Source organism: Vespa crabro, chromosome 7, assembly GCF_910589235.1.
Source record: "Vespa crabro chromosome 7, iyVesCrab1.2, whole genome shotgun sequence".
NCBI lineage: Eukaryota > Metazoa > Arthropoda > Insecta > Hymenoptera > Vespidae > Vespa > Vespa crabro.
Window position 1 is genome coordinate 7,979,057 of NC_060961.1, and position 15,000 is coordinate 7,994,056.

Sequence of the window (15,000 nt, forward strand, 5' to 3'; positions counted from 1 at the left end):
GGACAGGCTAATCGCGGACTAACTATCCACATATTATCCAGAATAATTCCACGTTAGCGGGGTGGGCACTCGTAGTCGAGGGTTCACCAGCTGATCGTTCTTGCGTATCGAAAGGGGATATAACACCGGTATATAAACTATTGAGACAAAGCTTTTATTCTCTTCTAAATGTAAACTTTTTTCATTTTGAAATCTCAACTATACTTGATTTGTTTTTTCAATTCCTTTTTTTTTTTATTATCGTCCAGATATTTGATTTTGATTATACGAAACGAAACGTTAGGCTGACTTTGCAAAGTTATCTCGTATAAATTCGTTTATAACGAGTTATTGCTGAGTTTTATCTATACATATCTAATAATAAATCTATTTACTTACTGCAATTGTCAATTATATTTGGAAAAAAAAAACATTCGTAAAGATTGATAATTTTCTTGATGATTTTTTCCTCTTTTCTTCCAACAACGAATAATATTCTCCGATATCTATGCTCATGCTCATAGATATATTTGGTTAGTTGGAAAAAATAAAAATGGAACGGAAAAAAAGCAAAAAAAAAACAGAGAAGGGCAAAGCGTGTAAAATCTTTCGGGTAGGAATCATATATGTAGGTAGGTATATGTAAAACCATAGGAATTCGCGATAAAGCGGGAGAGTTAGATTTTCGGGCGAGCACAATGCAAATAACGGGCTTAACGTTAGAGAATTTTTATACGGACGCAGTCTGCATTACCCGTGCCCCGTAAATATACCCCGACATGTGGGTGCAATTTTGAAGCTTGTCACGCGTAAATAAAGTGAGCTCGACCGTGGAAATTAATTAGTGTACCAAAAGGGCAAAACGTAGAGAAAATTGGCAGCATCGGATCGCAGGTATAATTGGCGAACAAATTTAATTAGTTACTCTGTTCAACACGTAGCATTCGCAAAATATTACGTGAGTCCGTGCTAACAAGTATTAATTAATGCAAAATAATGAAACGCGAGCGCTGTGTTATTCGATAACTCCGATTGTAGTCACGATTGATTCCGAGGAATAGGATTTAAAAAAAAAAAAAATAAATAAATAAAAATAAAAAAGATAAAAAAAGAAGAGAAAAAAGCTGATATTAAGTTACCGCGCGTTAAATACGCGTTATACATAACGAAATATCGATGAGCAACATCGGCTTCGTTAAATTCGTTGTCCGTATTATTCATTCCTATGACCTAATCGAAAACAAAATGGAAGAAAATTGAAAGATGATAAATTTTCTTTTACTTTTGTCACTACCGATCAGAAATTTTCTGATGATAAATTCTGTTAATCCATTGTAATCGAATTTTTCAAGTGTTTACAACAAAATAATATAACGTGAAGCCAGAGTATCGCATATACCTGTTAGTATAATTGTACAGGGCCAAAAGTTTATAGATAGATCAACAATTCCCAGGCTTATGATTCGATAATGTGAAAAAAAGAAAAGATTATCCGAGAAAGAGTAATTTAGATTTTTAAAAATCACCCAAAATCTTTTGGTTCGTTTTATACTGTATTAAGTATGACTTATACATAAAAAAAGGAACATAAACAAAAAAATATTAGAAATTTGAGATATAAAGTGTCTGAATATGTGATTTCGATGTTACACGACGTTACGTTTCATTACACGAGAGTTAAAACTTTATTTCCGTTGAAATAAGGTACAAAACGTTTTCTTCTTTTAAAAAAAAAGGAAATAACAGAACAGACAGGCCAACGAAGGAGACATACGGAGAAGATCATCGTTGTTCGAACAACGTGTTAGAGGTACATATATAACGCCTTCAAATTACAGACTGGCCAAAGTCCATCCATCATAACTGGGTCCTCGGAACTGAACTTAGGGTCCCCGTGAACCGCCCCAAACGTTTAAGTCGTTAGCAATTTCCTGCGCACGGGACCATTTTCAGGCCCAAATTCCATATGGCCCGATAATATCCAATAATATCATCGACCTCCTCCACAACAGTTTTACCTTTCCCCCCTCGATCGAATCCACGAATTTATCGTTTCGCGATAAATTATCGAACCTCTTTACGTCGACACGACCGACGTTAATTAACGGCCAAATTCTTGCCTCTTTAACGATCCCTTTTAGTAATCGTTTTCTAATTTTTTTCTTTCTATCTATTTCTTTTTCTCTCTCTCTTTCTCTTGTGTCTTGTCCAATAATAATTATATAATCTCCAATAATAATCTGATAATAATAGTAATAATAATAATAATAATAATAATAATAATCTTTCCCTTTCTTCTTTTTCCAAAATTTTGATTGACGAATTTTGATTGACGAATATGAAAGAAGAAAATATTTATGTACTTTTATTTTCAAATTGAAATTACTTTTTTAACAAAAAAATATCTAACATTTTTATCGACTTGACATTTAATTTTTATCAAGTAACTAACTAGTCGATCCTGTAGATGGAGCTAGCGAACGATAACAATCCCGTGTAACTCATTGGATAAAATAGTGCACTGCAATCGTGCAAATTACGAAACATTAAAACAGATTTGATGGGATATGATACTTCTTCATAAATTTTTCTTTTTTCTTTTCTTTTTAACTTATTTAATAAAATAATTTGTATCAAAAGTGTTAGAAACAAAAAAATAATATTGAAAGAACGCGAAAATCAATTCAATTAAATATAACGTTTAAATATTATTCTTTTTTTTTCATATTCATTAATAAAATAATGTATAAAATTTGTTAGTTCAAAAAAACAATATTGAAACGAGATCCAACTTCACGCAAACTCGTAAATTTTGGAACGAAGAAGAAGAAAAACACGGATACACCGACGAAAATGATAATGCAAGTCCTTCTACTCCATTTTTATTATTTTATGACGAAAACAAAAAATGTACAAATATTGTTGAAGAACCAGCACCTCAATGGTTGATCGAAGAAGCCCTCAACAGAGGGAATGAGGTATGCAAAGAGTATGTAAAATGTTTGTACAAACTTTTTTCACGAAATATTCTACTTTATTCAACACATAAAAACTTATCATTCATGTAAATTTATTTAAATTCAAATATTATTACGCTTTTTACATTCTCACGATGAAACTTACCGATGACTTAGAAAGGAATGGCAGAAAAGCGTAAAATCGACCAATAAAGAAGTCGAGTAAGTTTTGATCCGAATATTGTGAAGATTGTGAATGAAATCATGTTTTTTATATGAAAATTATTTTTCAGTTACGAGAACATTATTTTCGATTTGAAAAACAAACTTAACGAGACTAAAGTCGAACTTGAAGAAGCTATAAGAAAGAAAAATTTTGTCAAAGAAAAATATAAAAGGTCTATCGTCTATATGTATTATATTATCTTGTTTTTTGTATTTATATATTTTATTACCATATACCATCTCTAAGTTAATATCAATTAATATATTTATTAAAGGATCGCAGAAAATTTACAAATGGAAGCTTGTAAAAAGAATGATGTATTGCAAAAAAGGATCATACAAATCTGCACTTTAGTTTTGGAAAAATTAAGATCTTCCACGTTGTCGAATAACAAAGGAAATAGATTTCAAAATAATAATCGTAGATCTTCGAGATATTTTGGAAAATTATCGAAACGATTGTATAAAAAGGTATATCGGTATTTGTATATATTCGTTTTAAAATGACATACTATCTGTACATACATATATCGCCAGTAACATATTATAATTAAAAAAACAATTTTTTTTTTTTTTTAGTTACGAGTTGCAATCTCAACATCGAAAAAGTTAAAGAATGAATTATCGAAAACACGAAAGGAATTGAAAGATAAGTCGAATGATTATGAGTCAGTAAACAAATGTTTTACAATTTTCAAAAAAGAAATGGAAACTACCGAGTCGAATTTGAACGATCTAATAAACGAGAACGCATTTCTTCGTAAAAAATTCGAGGATATGAAAGAATGGATGGAATTGAAAATTGGTAAGGAACAAAACGAAAAGATCAGTGTTACACAAATGCGCGAGTTACCGAAATACAGAGAACTCGCTAATTTGAAGAAAAAGTCTGAAGAAGATTGCGCAACTATCAAGCAACTTCATAACAAGTGAGTTTAAACGGCTTTCCTTAAAAATTTCATGAATACTTTTTCCTTTTTTTTATATTATATTTTTTATAAATATCATTATAATTTAATAAGTATAATATTAATTAAAATTATTAATTGGAAATACAATAAAATGTTATTATATTTAATAATAATAATAATAATAATAATAATAATAATAATAATAATAATAATAATAATAATAATAATAATAATAATAATAATAATAATAATAATAAATACATAATAATGTGTATATTATTACGATTAGAATTGAAAATTATTATAATTAAAAATAAAAAAAATAAAAATCAATTGAAATTAACTATTTCCTAAAAGTTATTATATTTTCAAAATATTATCATATATATTAAATAAAATAAAATAAAATAATTAAAGAAAATAATAATTATACAGATTATTACGATCGGAATCAGCAAACGCCAATAAAGGATTTTTACTGAACAGTTACAAAGGTCAAATATCGGACCTTGCCAAGGAAAAAGATCTATTTACGTCTAAGATCAAAGAATTGGAAAACGAATTGACTGCACTTAGAACCAGCAACGCACAACTCAAAGCCAAAGTATATAAATAATTCCTATTCGTGTGCACTATAACATAAATAAACGATATAACGTAAATAAATGATTTTCGACAACACAGATTTCTTTAATAAACGAGGAGAAGTTAAACCTTGCTTGCAAAATGGAAAAATCTGAAACGGATTTGAAAGAACAGGTAAGAAAAAATAATTAACGCTCTCCAATAGAAAATATTTTCTTTCAAATTGTTTATAAAAATGTACATCTATATACTTATGTATATACACATATATACATATATATATATATATATATATATATATATATATATATACATATATATATACTTATATAATTCGTAAATTGAAGGAACAAAAGATTTATTTGTTTATCGTTAACAGATCGAATCTCAGATAAATCGAAAGCACGAGGAATCGATGCAGAAAGAGATTAATGCTATTAAAATGAAATGCGAGGACGCGATCAAAGTTTTGAAAGAGAAATTAATCACTTTCGAGAGTAAAAACATCGAATATTCAAAAGCTATCAAAGTGAAGTATTTCTAACGAATTATATGTATTCAATTTTCTTCAATCATCGATAACGTCTTGTCATTAGGAATTTTTGAAAAAAATTCACGATCATTGTGACCAACAAGTTAATGGAAAAACAAATTTCTACGAAGACGAAGCAAGCGAGAGGGAAGCACACGAGACGGCTTGTAATATTTTGAACATGACACCCGAAGAATTGACAAACTTTATGAATGAAAAACCTAACGCGGTAATGAAACTTTAAATGAACAAAAAATTTATTCGAATTTATTTGATTAAAAAATTCGTCTTTTTTACAAACACACACACGTACGCATGCGCATCCTCACACACGTATGCAAAAACACACACACACAAACACACACACAGGTAAACAACACTTGGCCAGCAGATTTGAACAAGATCACGTCGAAGAGAAGTTTCTCAGATGATTTGGCTAAATTTCTATTCAAAACAACGTTCGACAAAATTTATACATCGGCTTGAAAGAAAAAAAAAAGGAAAAGAAAAGCAAAATAAAATAATCATAGATAATCATAAATAAATCAAATATACTAAATACTTTTGTTTCGATGCGAATAAAGATCTCGTGCTTTCGTGTAGATAAAAAAAAAGGAAAGAAAAAAGAAATGAAAGATATTAAAAATAATATTTCTCGCTAAAATTAATGCGAGTTATTCAACCATTCCCAATACCCACTACCTACCTACCAACAACCCATTAACCAATAAACCATTTTCCATTCCCAATTAGCGCTACAAACCAATTGTATTTTTCCATTTGAAAGAAAAAGAGAAAAAGAGAGAGAATGTGAACATGTTATTGTGAAATCTTCACTGTCAAATTAATGAAGAGACATACATTAATATAAAAAACAAACAAATTTAGTTGACAAAGATTGGAAAAAGGTGTCGAAATGAATGAAAGTATATAAATAATAAACGTACGAACAATGAAGATTTCACTGTACTAGCAAGTGAAAATTAATATTAAACGCATAATAAAATCTCTTCTACAGATAATAAAACATATAAATAAGAAATGAAGATTTTAATGAAAATTAATAATGATAATTCCCACTGTACTAGCAATTACACTTATTACTAAGATCTTTCGGTTAAGGGAAGATTATAAAAAAAAAAGATCATCTCGTTCTCTAATAAAATGCATTTCACGTTAAAAAAAAAAAAAAAAAGGAGAGAAAAGAAAAAGGAAAGAAATAAAAAGAAAGTTTCAATTAGTATCCTTTCCAGTAGGTTCGCTGGTTGCAACAGGATCAGGTGCATTTTGAAGTCTTTCGAAGCCTATTGTCTCCCCGAAAATTTTTCTCCCGTGAATCCTCTCGTCGTCCTTTACGCTAACTTCTGTACCAATTTGCACGGGCCAGGGTAGTTTATTACCATCGTCCCTATTTTGTATCTGATTGACGACGTTGTTGTTCCTATCGTTACTCGCTTCATATCCAGAATCGTTCTCATTTAAATTCTCCTTGATTGAACCCTTTCTACGATCCTCGTCGTCCCTATATCCAACGTAAGGACGATCGTAAAAGCTCGATCTCTTTGTGTAAGAATCATAACCATCGTAGAGATGTCGATAACGATACCTGGTGGGATCTACATTACCGGGAACACGTTCGAATGTACCACCACGTGTTACGGTTGTCCTGGTCAATCCACCATCGTATGCTGTACGAGGATAATTTCTAAGATCAACAGGCTTCCTTACGATCTCCGGCAAGGTAGCGTAATAAATGATTCTCTTGGGTTTCGGTGCGGTCCTTGCTCTACCGTAAAGATCAATATCCTCGTCCCTGTAACGATCGTAATAATAAGAATGCTCGTTGTTTGGTACACGCATGTAATAATCCCTTTCCATTCTATAATTTCGTTCGGGATATGTTCGATAATATTCGGAATATGGACGACGTAATGGTGGTATATCGTAATCCCTCTCTCGTATCATGTTTCTATACCAAGGTAGATCAAGCTCGTCGTATGTCTTAGAAAAAAATGTATCACGAGATTCACGATTGTCCGGATAACCACGACGATAGTGACTCGTTATGAAATCGGCTCGTGGACCGTGATAATTCCTTAAGCCAATCGATGATTCATCGGCATCATTGTTCTGATCCCTAAGGGGCTGTTCGAAATTTGATCTATGTCGAAATTCAACGGATAATGGCTGTTTCGACCATGTTTCCGGAGAAGCCAATCGTGCCTCCCGAAGCGTTAACGTACTACCAATTTTTTCCATATTGGTATCATTATCTGCTTCACGGCGTACACGATGATTAATATCTTTCGATTTATCGATTTTCTTATCAACTTTCAATGATTGCTCCCAAACGTCGATCGGGAATACTCTCATGGAAACTTTCGTTTTGAAAATTTTTTGCGGATACGTCGAACTGTCGTTCGTCCTTCCATCGATCGATAAATCCTTCCTAGTATTATCATTTATATTCTTTCTCTGATCATTTTGATACGATGACATATCTCTTGAATCACGTTCAATAGTTTCTTGATCAGACAAAGAATTCGGGTCGATGTTATCAATCTTCTCGATTATTTGATTATTAGGAAGATTTCGTAAATCGTTTAAAGGTACCAAACGACCTACACCGCTGACAGTGCGTACTTCGAAAGCAGATGAATCCAACCGAGGCCAAGATGGATGTTCTAAGAAATAATCGGTCTTTGAGTAAGGCGATATGCGCCATGCTTGGCCAACACCGATCGCCTCGATCGATACGAGATGTAACATTAAAAGGTTTATACATGATTGCAGGGCGCTCATCTTGATTTACCTAAAAATAAATAAAAGAAATGAGTCAATGGATAAAATAGAAAATTAATTTTATATATTTCTCATTGATTATTTTATTATTCTTATGTAGAGGAACACCTCTTATTAGAATTTACAAGATAAACGATAGATCGAAAAAAAAAATAAAACAAAAAAGAAAAAAAGAAAGATCAAATTGGACAGAGTATGGAACGTTAATTTTTGTAATAAATTTTATGTAACAATAATGAGCTATACGTCAGTTTCACTCTTTTGTTCAACCCGGAACGAATGTCACGTACCTTCCTCTGGTCATTTGCATGCCAATAAAAATAAAATATAACGTGCGTGCTCGAACTAATTACAATGAATTCGTAACTAATTACAATGAGCAATAAAGACGAATATTTGTAAATCATCGGATCGTATATCGTTACATTTTTAATTTATTTCATTACATATTAATTCGTTTAAAAATACTATTGCCATATAATTAATATTTAATTAAAGATTATTTACTCGATAATAAATTAAACAAATTTCATCGATACGTAACAACGTAAAATTTGTCTATAAAATCTTGATGAACATTGAATGTCATTAATCGACACGATATGATAAGAAAAATAAGAAAATACAATCGACGATGATATAAATAAAAAAATAAAAATAAAAAAGTCATCTGAAAATGTCATAACAGAACGAAATGAAATCGACAAACGTATATACACATTTAACATGAGTTCCGTCCGGTCTCTCGACGCGCTCGGATGAGATCGTTCTCAGGATCCGTAGAACCGCTGCTGCCCAACAACTCGCTTCGACTCCCGATTCTCCATAACAAATATAATTTCCCACTCGTTTCCGCAGCATTATACGCCGAGTTCCGGCCGGATCTACGATTCGCTCGATTGTTCGATTGTTCGTGCTACCCGCACGCATCTACGAATGACCACCATCGGATACTTGATCCGATTTCTCAATCCAAAAATCTCCCAAACTAAAGACACATATATAAATCCCATGAACAAAACGATGTTTTTACTTAAATTTGATTTTTTTTAAGATATTACTTTTTTTTACGAAAGATATTAAATGAAAAAAAAAAAGAAAAAAATAAAGGAACCGTCTTTTAAAAAAATTATGAAATAATTCTTCTGAAGGACACTCGATGAATATTAAAAAAAAAAAAAATTAAATTACAATGAATTACAAACAAACCGATCTCTCAAGAAAATATACGGACAAATAGATTTTACTTTAAATTCGTTCGTTTAAAATACTTTTAAAAAGATTTTCAAACTTAATTGTTATTTTTTTATAAAAATTATAGAAAAAAAATTTAATTTATCCTTTTAAAAAAATTCTGTAACAATTCACATTTGAAACAACATCATCAATGAGAATTCTGATAATAAAATTCAATTAAAATAAATACGAATTATATTTTATTACTAAAGACTTCTAAAACGATTTGTTTCTTTTAAAGAATGATCGGCGATTCTTGATAAGCAATAAATTTCAACAGATTTTAAATTCGATAGTAGCAGGTGCAACTTTAAAAAAAAAAAGAGAAAAAAATAGTAATAAATAAATAGTAATAATAATAAAGAAAACTGCTTATGCTTGTGTCAAAGGCAGGACGAAACGACAGGGCAAAAGACACATAGCGGAACAAATCTTCGTCGAGTTTGTACCAGTGTAACCACCGGCAACAAGGTTACGCCTGCAAAATTTACAGTTATGTCGGCCCACGAGACCGTTTCATTCCGCGTTTACTGTTCCTAATTATCGCGACGATAACGAGGAACATCAGTTCAAGCGCGAGAAATGTCATGAAGTAATAAAAGTGCACACGTTTATGCATCTCACGAGATTTAACGAGACATTCAAATCTATTTCTATGTATTTAAATGTATAAAAAATTAAATAATAATAAGCATACCGTTTAAAATTAAGTACCGTTGAAAATTAAAAAAAAAGAAAGATATATATATATGTAATAAAGATATATATATATATATATATATATATATATATATATATATATATACATATATATATATATATATATATATATATATATATATGTAAAAATATACAAAATAAAAAGAGAATATTTTTTATAAACGTAACATAACTTTTTCTTTTTATTTTAACTACATTATTGATATATATATATATATATATATATATATATATATATATTTATTTATTTATTTAATAATACATAAAATTTATATGCGATTCACTTCTCAGTACCAATTTGATGTTTTTTTTTTATTAGTTTAGAAATTTAAATTTAAAATAATAAAAAAAATAATTTCACGAAAATAAAACTAAATCACTAAATTAAATTTATTAAAAATATTCAATGTAAAAAATATAATATATATTAAATATATACGTATATTAAAGTTATATATATTAAATCAATATATATAATCATATACATATATATATATATATGTATATATTAAAATTTAATTTATACGTAATGAAATCACTTACCTCGCTGTGTTTTCCGTTACCTCGGTCGTATCACAATGTCGTTGACTGTTCGAAGTAACTACGATCACTACGTTGTCTGTACGGTACGGCTTCCCGATTTACCCCCAACTTCGTATCTGCATACCGTTCGTTCAGTTGTCATGGCTGAAACTCAAACCGTCCCCTTTCCCTCCTATCCCCCTATACTCCCACTTTTTTCCTCTTTAAACAAAGCCTTAAAACTCGATCTTTGATATTCTTTATGGTATGAAAAGAAAAACAAATAAATCTCAATGAGGATTTGTGTTCTTAAAATATGTGTTCTTAAAAAACCCACAATTCATGTTCTTAAAATATGTCGAGTAAAATATTCGAAAATTATAGTATACAATATGAAAAGAAAAATTATTTGATTGTTTTTTTTTTTCAAATAATAATTTCCGAATTTATTTTATTTAATTATATTATGTATATATAAATATATTCTTAGTAAACTGAATATATATACATATATATATATATATATATATATATATATAATAAAATATATATATATATAATAAAATATATACATATATACATATTCTATTGATTTTATAATATAATTTCATAGAAATTTTATTATAGGATATTATTATAGGATATTATTTAATCGTTCATAAAAATTTCGATCAATGAAAGTTTAAATATTGTTAGAAAAAATTTCGATATAATTTTTATAGATCTTACAACATAAAAAAAATGTATTTGTTATAAGATGTTATTTTGTCATATAAAAACTTTAAAATTTAAATATCGCGCGAAAATAATCTCGTTAATCTCGATATTTCTATCGATTATATAAGTATCGATTGTTCGAGTTTGTTACTACTATCGATGTACTTCGCCATCGCTTTTATTACTAGATTCTTTTCAATAATACCAACCAATGTTTCTAGGGAAAATGTTACTACGTAGATCATTTCATTCAAATTTTCGCTATATAGACCTTAATATGTTTCACGTCTAAAATCGATCGTTCGTAGATTGTACAAACATTGAGGAATAATCATTTTTAATAATCTAGAAAATCACTAAAAGTTTAATGTAAATATATCAATCGATTAATGAAATCCGTATAATATTATTAAAAATTGTGAAGAAATAATATTTTTACGTGTTACTATATTATACAATTTAAAAATGACAGAAGAAGGAAAAAAAATTTCGTTTGGTTTTGCAAAAACTATTAAAAAACCTGTATTAAAAAATACACTTTCTCAGGAACAAAAAAAAGTTGACTATATTGAATGTCTTGATGACAAAAGTATTAAAGTAATAGGGTAAGTAATAATAATAATATATTAATAAAACTAAGAAAAATGTAACTATCTCTAACCTTATTATTAAATATTAGATAGTAAACATTATATATGAAAACGAGATATTTAAGATTTGATTTTATTCTATAGAGAAGAAGAAAAGAAAGATGAACCTCTGGTCATTCCTTTGTTGGGCTCTGAAACGTGGCATGATAGAATTATCAATAAAATTGATGCTGATATTTTTGAGCCCAAACCAGTGCCAAATGAAGAAAAAGTGAAAGTAAAAAGTGATATTAAACTAGAGCCAAGTAACAAAATAGCTAATGGAAATGCAACACCAATTCATACAGATATTCCTTCTACGAATATTAAAACAGAACCAGTAGATACAACTACTACAGAAACGACATTGGAAGAACAGGCAGCTAAAGAAATTATAGAAGATTTAAGATCTACAGGAAAAAAGGAAGAATCTAAAGTGTTAACTTTATCTATAACGGAAGAAGAAAAAGCTTTGAGAGGACAAGAAGAAGTAAGTTTAATTCTATTGATTAAATTTTATAATTATTTTATGATTAATATAATTATTTATTTTAATAAATAATATTCATAAATCTTTATTAATTATTAATATATAAATTTTTATAATATTATAATTATTTATATCTTATGAAATTCTTTTTAAACCATATTACTCTAATTTTTACAGTCTACTTTAGAAGATTATGAACGAATTCCAATAGATGCGTTTGGTCTTGCTATGTTGCGTGGAATGGGATGGCAACCAGGACGAGGAATTGGAAAAAATGAGAAGTATGAACTTTTTCTAATGTACAAATATTATATATAAATATTAATATTATATATTTGTATAAAAATATTATTTTCTTATATTATATTTTATAGAGTAGTCTCAACTGTTATACCTGAATTACGTCCAAAAGGAATGGGCCTTGGAGCAGACAAAGTAACATTACAAAAACAAGCAACTAACTCTAAAGATAAACAAGAAGAAGAAATAAAAATTAAAAAGGGTACATATGTGAAGATCATAAGCGGCAAATATGTTAACACTTATGGTCAAATAGAAGGATTAGATGATGATGCAGGAAGATTAATAATAAAAATGGCTTTGGGAGGAAATGCTATTTCTTTAAACGAATTTATAGTTCAACCTGTTACAAAAGACGAATATATTAAGAAAGCTAAAGTTTTAAGTTAGTATATGAATTACATTTCCTATCTAGGGATCTTTAAAAGGTTCATGTACTTATATATCTACGTTAAAGATAATTGATAATATATTTTACAATAAGTTACTGTCAAAATACTTTTTAAGGGTCTCTATATTATCGCAATACCTTAATAGGTGTTGAAAGTTTAGTGTTTAGTATTTTATGACACTGATTTCAGATGTAGCAAAGTACGAGGAATATAAAAAAAAAGAAGCAACTGAATTAGAAAAATCTCCATCTTCTGAAAGAAGCAAAAGTAATCAAAATAGTGAAAAGGAGCAATATGAAATGGATGAAAAAGGTAATACTGAAAGACACACTAAAAGAAAAAAGAAAAAAGATGATAATAAAAAGAAAACGAAAAAGCACAAAAGACAGTCGTCCGACAGTGATAGTAGTATTGAAAGAAAAAACAGAAAAAGAAGAAGTTCTAGTAGTAGCAGTAGTAGCAGGCATAAGCCAAAAAAATCTAAGAAAACTAAAAAACACAAAAAGTACGATAGTTCGCCAGAACAATCAAGTAAAAAGCGAAAGAAGAAAGATAAGGAACGTGAAAAAACAAAAGATAAATATATTCGTAATTGTGAAACATTAGATAGAAGGAAACGTAAAGAAAAAAGATCACGATCTAGATCGCCAAAGAAAAGATCCAGATCGAGATCCAGATCAACTAGAAGATGATGTACATTTGTTAAAATTGCATTAATATTCCTCATTTAACCGCAAACTTCTATTGTATTATTTCATTTATATATAATTTTTTTCTCTTAATAAAACTTATTTTTACATAATCTTTGAAAACATTATTTATGTAACTACGGAGACATAATTAATAGAACTATGTACTATGTATTATGTAGATAATTCCATTAATTAAATTATCTTGTCCGATATCTACGTAATTTATACGATGATACTTCAGTTGTATACGTGATTTGTATTTTTAATTAATATTAGTTTTACGTCATCATGTACGTTATCTTTCGAAGTTTTATGTATGTTGGCGCTGTATGCACGACTAACCTACAAATAATATGGTACATATGAGCATACTCAAACAGTACTTCAGGACTATGTCAAGTACGTAAAATAAACAAACCTATATAATCTGATCGATCAGTATAAGAAATAATACTTTTCTAACCGTAATAAATAATAATAAATTAAAACTGAAATATTTTATTTTATTTGCAGCAATCCGTTTGGCGTTAGTGCAGCTTGCTGTCAGTGATGATAAATTAAGGAACATAACACGAGCGATAAATTATATCGAACATGCTAAAGAAAATCAATCGAACATAGTTGTTTTACCAGAATGTTTCAATTCTTCTTATGGAACATGTAAATGTTATAAATTATATTTTTCACATTTTACTTACGATATAAGCAAACTTCGTTTAGTTGAACGGTAACATATCCGTCTCGCGCATTTTTTTGTATATTCGATTACCTTTTCAAAACATTCGTTATCTTTTCAAATGTAAATTATCAAAGTGTTCTTCGAAAAAAAAAGACGATTATCATAATTTATATTACGTAAAAACTTATAGGCTTCCGAAATTCAAATCAACCAATCAAACGCTTCGTATTAAAAAATGCAATAAACTTTGTACGCACATTATATTTAAAAAATATTCCTTTTAAAAACACTTACGCATATGTTATATTATTAATATTAATACATAAATTTGTTTATAATACAAATTTATATGCATATTCAAATATAGCTCATTTCCAAAAAAATGCAGAAGAAATTCCGGAAGGTCAAACGAGCATTGCATTGTCCGATGCAGCCAAAAAAAATAATATTTACGTGATTGGTGGTACAATTCCAGAAAGAGAGGGTGATAAATTGTATAATACATGTACGATTTGGGCACCAGACGGGAAAATGATAGGCAAATATAGAAAGGTAATAATTTATGATTCCTAAATCTCAATTTAAAAAATCTAAACAAAAAAAAATTTGAGAAGATATATCTTTTATTTCTC

General features: G+C 28.9%; 4 protein-coding genes across 5 annotated transcripts in view; 3 read left to right on the forward strand and 1 right to left on the reverse strand.

The window, feature by feature from the left end:
- The window catches only part of LOC124425634 (putative leucine-rich repeat-containing protein DDB_G0290503), a 35,608-nt gene extending 29,867 nt beyond the window's left edge, over positions 1 to 5,741 (forward strand). Inside the window, exons 2-10 of the mRNA XM_046966202.1 lie at positions 2,740 to 2,968; positions 3,230 to 3,334; positions 3,437 to 3,632; positions 3,741 to 4,090; positions 4,508 to 4,676; positions 4,757 to 4,831; positions 5,037 to 5,186; positions 5,254 to 5,418; positions 5,559 to 5,741. Coding sequence (XP_046822158.1) covers positions 2,740 to 2,968; positions 3,230 to 3,334; positions 3,437 to 3,632; positions 3,741 to 4,090; positions 4,508 to 4,676; positions 4,757 to 4,831; positions 5,037 to 5,186; positions 5,254 to 5,418; positions 5,559 to 5,675 — 1,556 coding nt within the window. The 3' untranslated portion in view covers positions 5,676 to 5,741. The remainder of the gene's footprint in view (positions 1 to 2,739; positions 2,969 to 3,229; positions 3,335 to 3,436; positions 3,633 to 3,740; positions 4,091 to 4,507; positions 4,677 to 4,756; positions 4,832 to 5,036; positions 5,187 to 5,253; positions 5,419 to 5,558) is intronic.
- A 6-nt stretch (positions 5,742 to 5,747) lies between these two features.
- LOC124425526 lies at positions 5,748 to 14,728 on the reverse strand. Of its 2 annotated transcripts, XM_046965978.1 has the most exons (4): positions 14,388 to 14,728; positions 10,491 to 10,606; positions 6,796 to 8,001; positions 5,748 to 6,711 (listed from the first exon to the last, which is right to left on the reverse strand). In XM_046965978.1, the coding sequence occupies exons 3-4, from the start codon at positions 7,989 to 7,991 to the stop codon at positions 6,423 to 6,425; spliced, it is 1,485 nt and encodes a 494-aa protein (XP_046821934.1). In that variant the 5' UTR covers positions 7,992 to 8,001; positions 10,491 to 10,606; positions 14,388 to 14,728; the 3' UTR covers positions 5,748 to 6,422. The 2 variants fall into 2 exon arrangements, with proteins under 2 accessions (XP_046821934.1, XP_046821933.1); XM_046965977.1 differs by having other exon boundaries at positions 5,748 to 8,001.
- Positions 11,456 to 13,799, forward strand: LOC124425527 (G-patch domain and KOW motifs-containing protein). The gene is made up of 5 exons (XM_046965979.1): positions 11,456 to 11,791; positions 11,921 to 12,305; positions 12,483 to 12,586; positions 12,680 to 12,990; positions 13,187 to 13,799. Exons 1-5 carry the CDS (start codon positions 11,652 to 11,654, stop codon positions 13,687 to 13,689), a joined length of 1,443 nt encoding a protein of 480 aa, XP_046821935.1. The 5' UTR covers positions 11,456 to 11,651; the 3' UTR covers positions 13,690 to 13,799.
- LOC124425528 (omega-amidase NIT2) overlaps positions 13,913 to 15,000 on the forward strand; it is a 2,557-nt gene continuing 1,469 nt past the window's right edge. The window contains exons 1-3 of the mRNA XM_046965980.1: positions 13,913 to 14,088; positions 14,203 to 14,349; positions 14,736 to 14,920. Of these exons, the coding sequence (XP_046821936.1) occupies positions 14,043 to 14,088; positions 14,203 to 14,349; positions 14,736 to 14,920 (378 nt within the window). The 5' untranslated portion in view covers positions 13,913 to 14,042. The remainder of the gene's footprint in view (positions 14,089 to 14,202; positions 14,350 to 14,735; positions 14,921 to 15,000) is intronic.

Excerpts from the sequence above, each read along its gene's own strand:
- LOC124425526 (XM_046965977.1), bottom strand. The coding sequence starts at position 7,991 with ATGAGCGCCCTGCAATCATGTATAAACCTTTTAATGTTACATCTCGTA.
- LOC124425527 (XM_046965979.1), top strand. The coding sequence starts at position 11,652 with ATGACAGAAGAAGGAAAAAAAATTTCGTTTGGTTTTGCAAAAACTATT. Across the intron at positions 12,306-12,482 it reads CTTTGAGAGGACAAGAAGAA|TCTACTTTAGAAGATTATGA; the intron begins GTAAGTTTAATT and ends TAATTTTTACAG. Across the intron at positions 12,587-12,679 it reads GGAATTGGAAAAAATGAGAA|AGTAGTCTCAACTGTTATAC; the intron begins GTATGAACTTTT and ends TATATTTTATAG.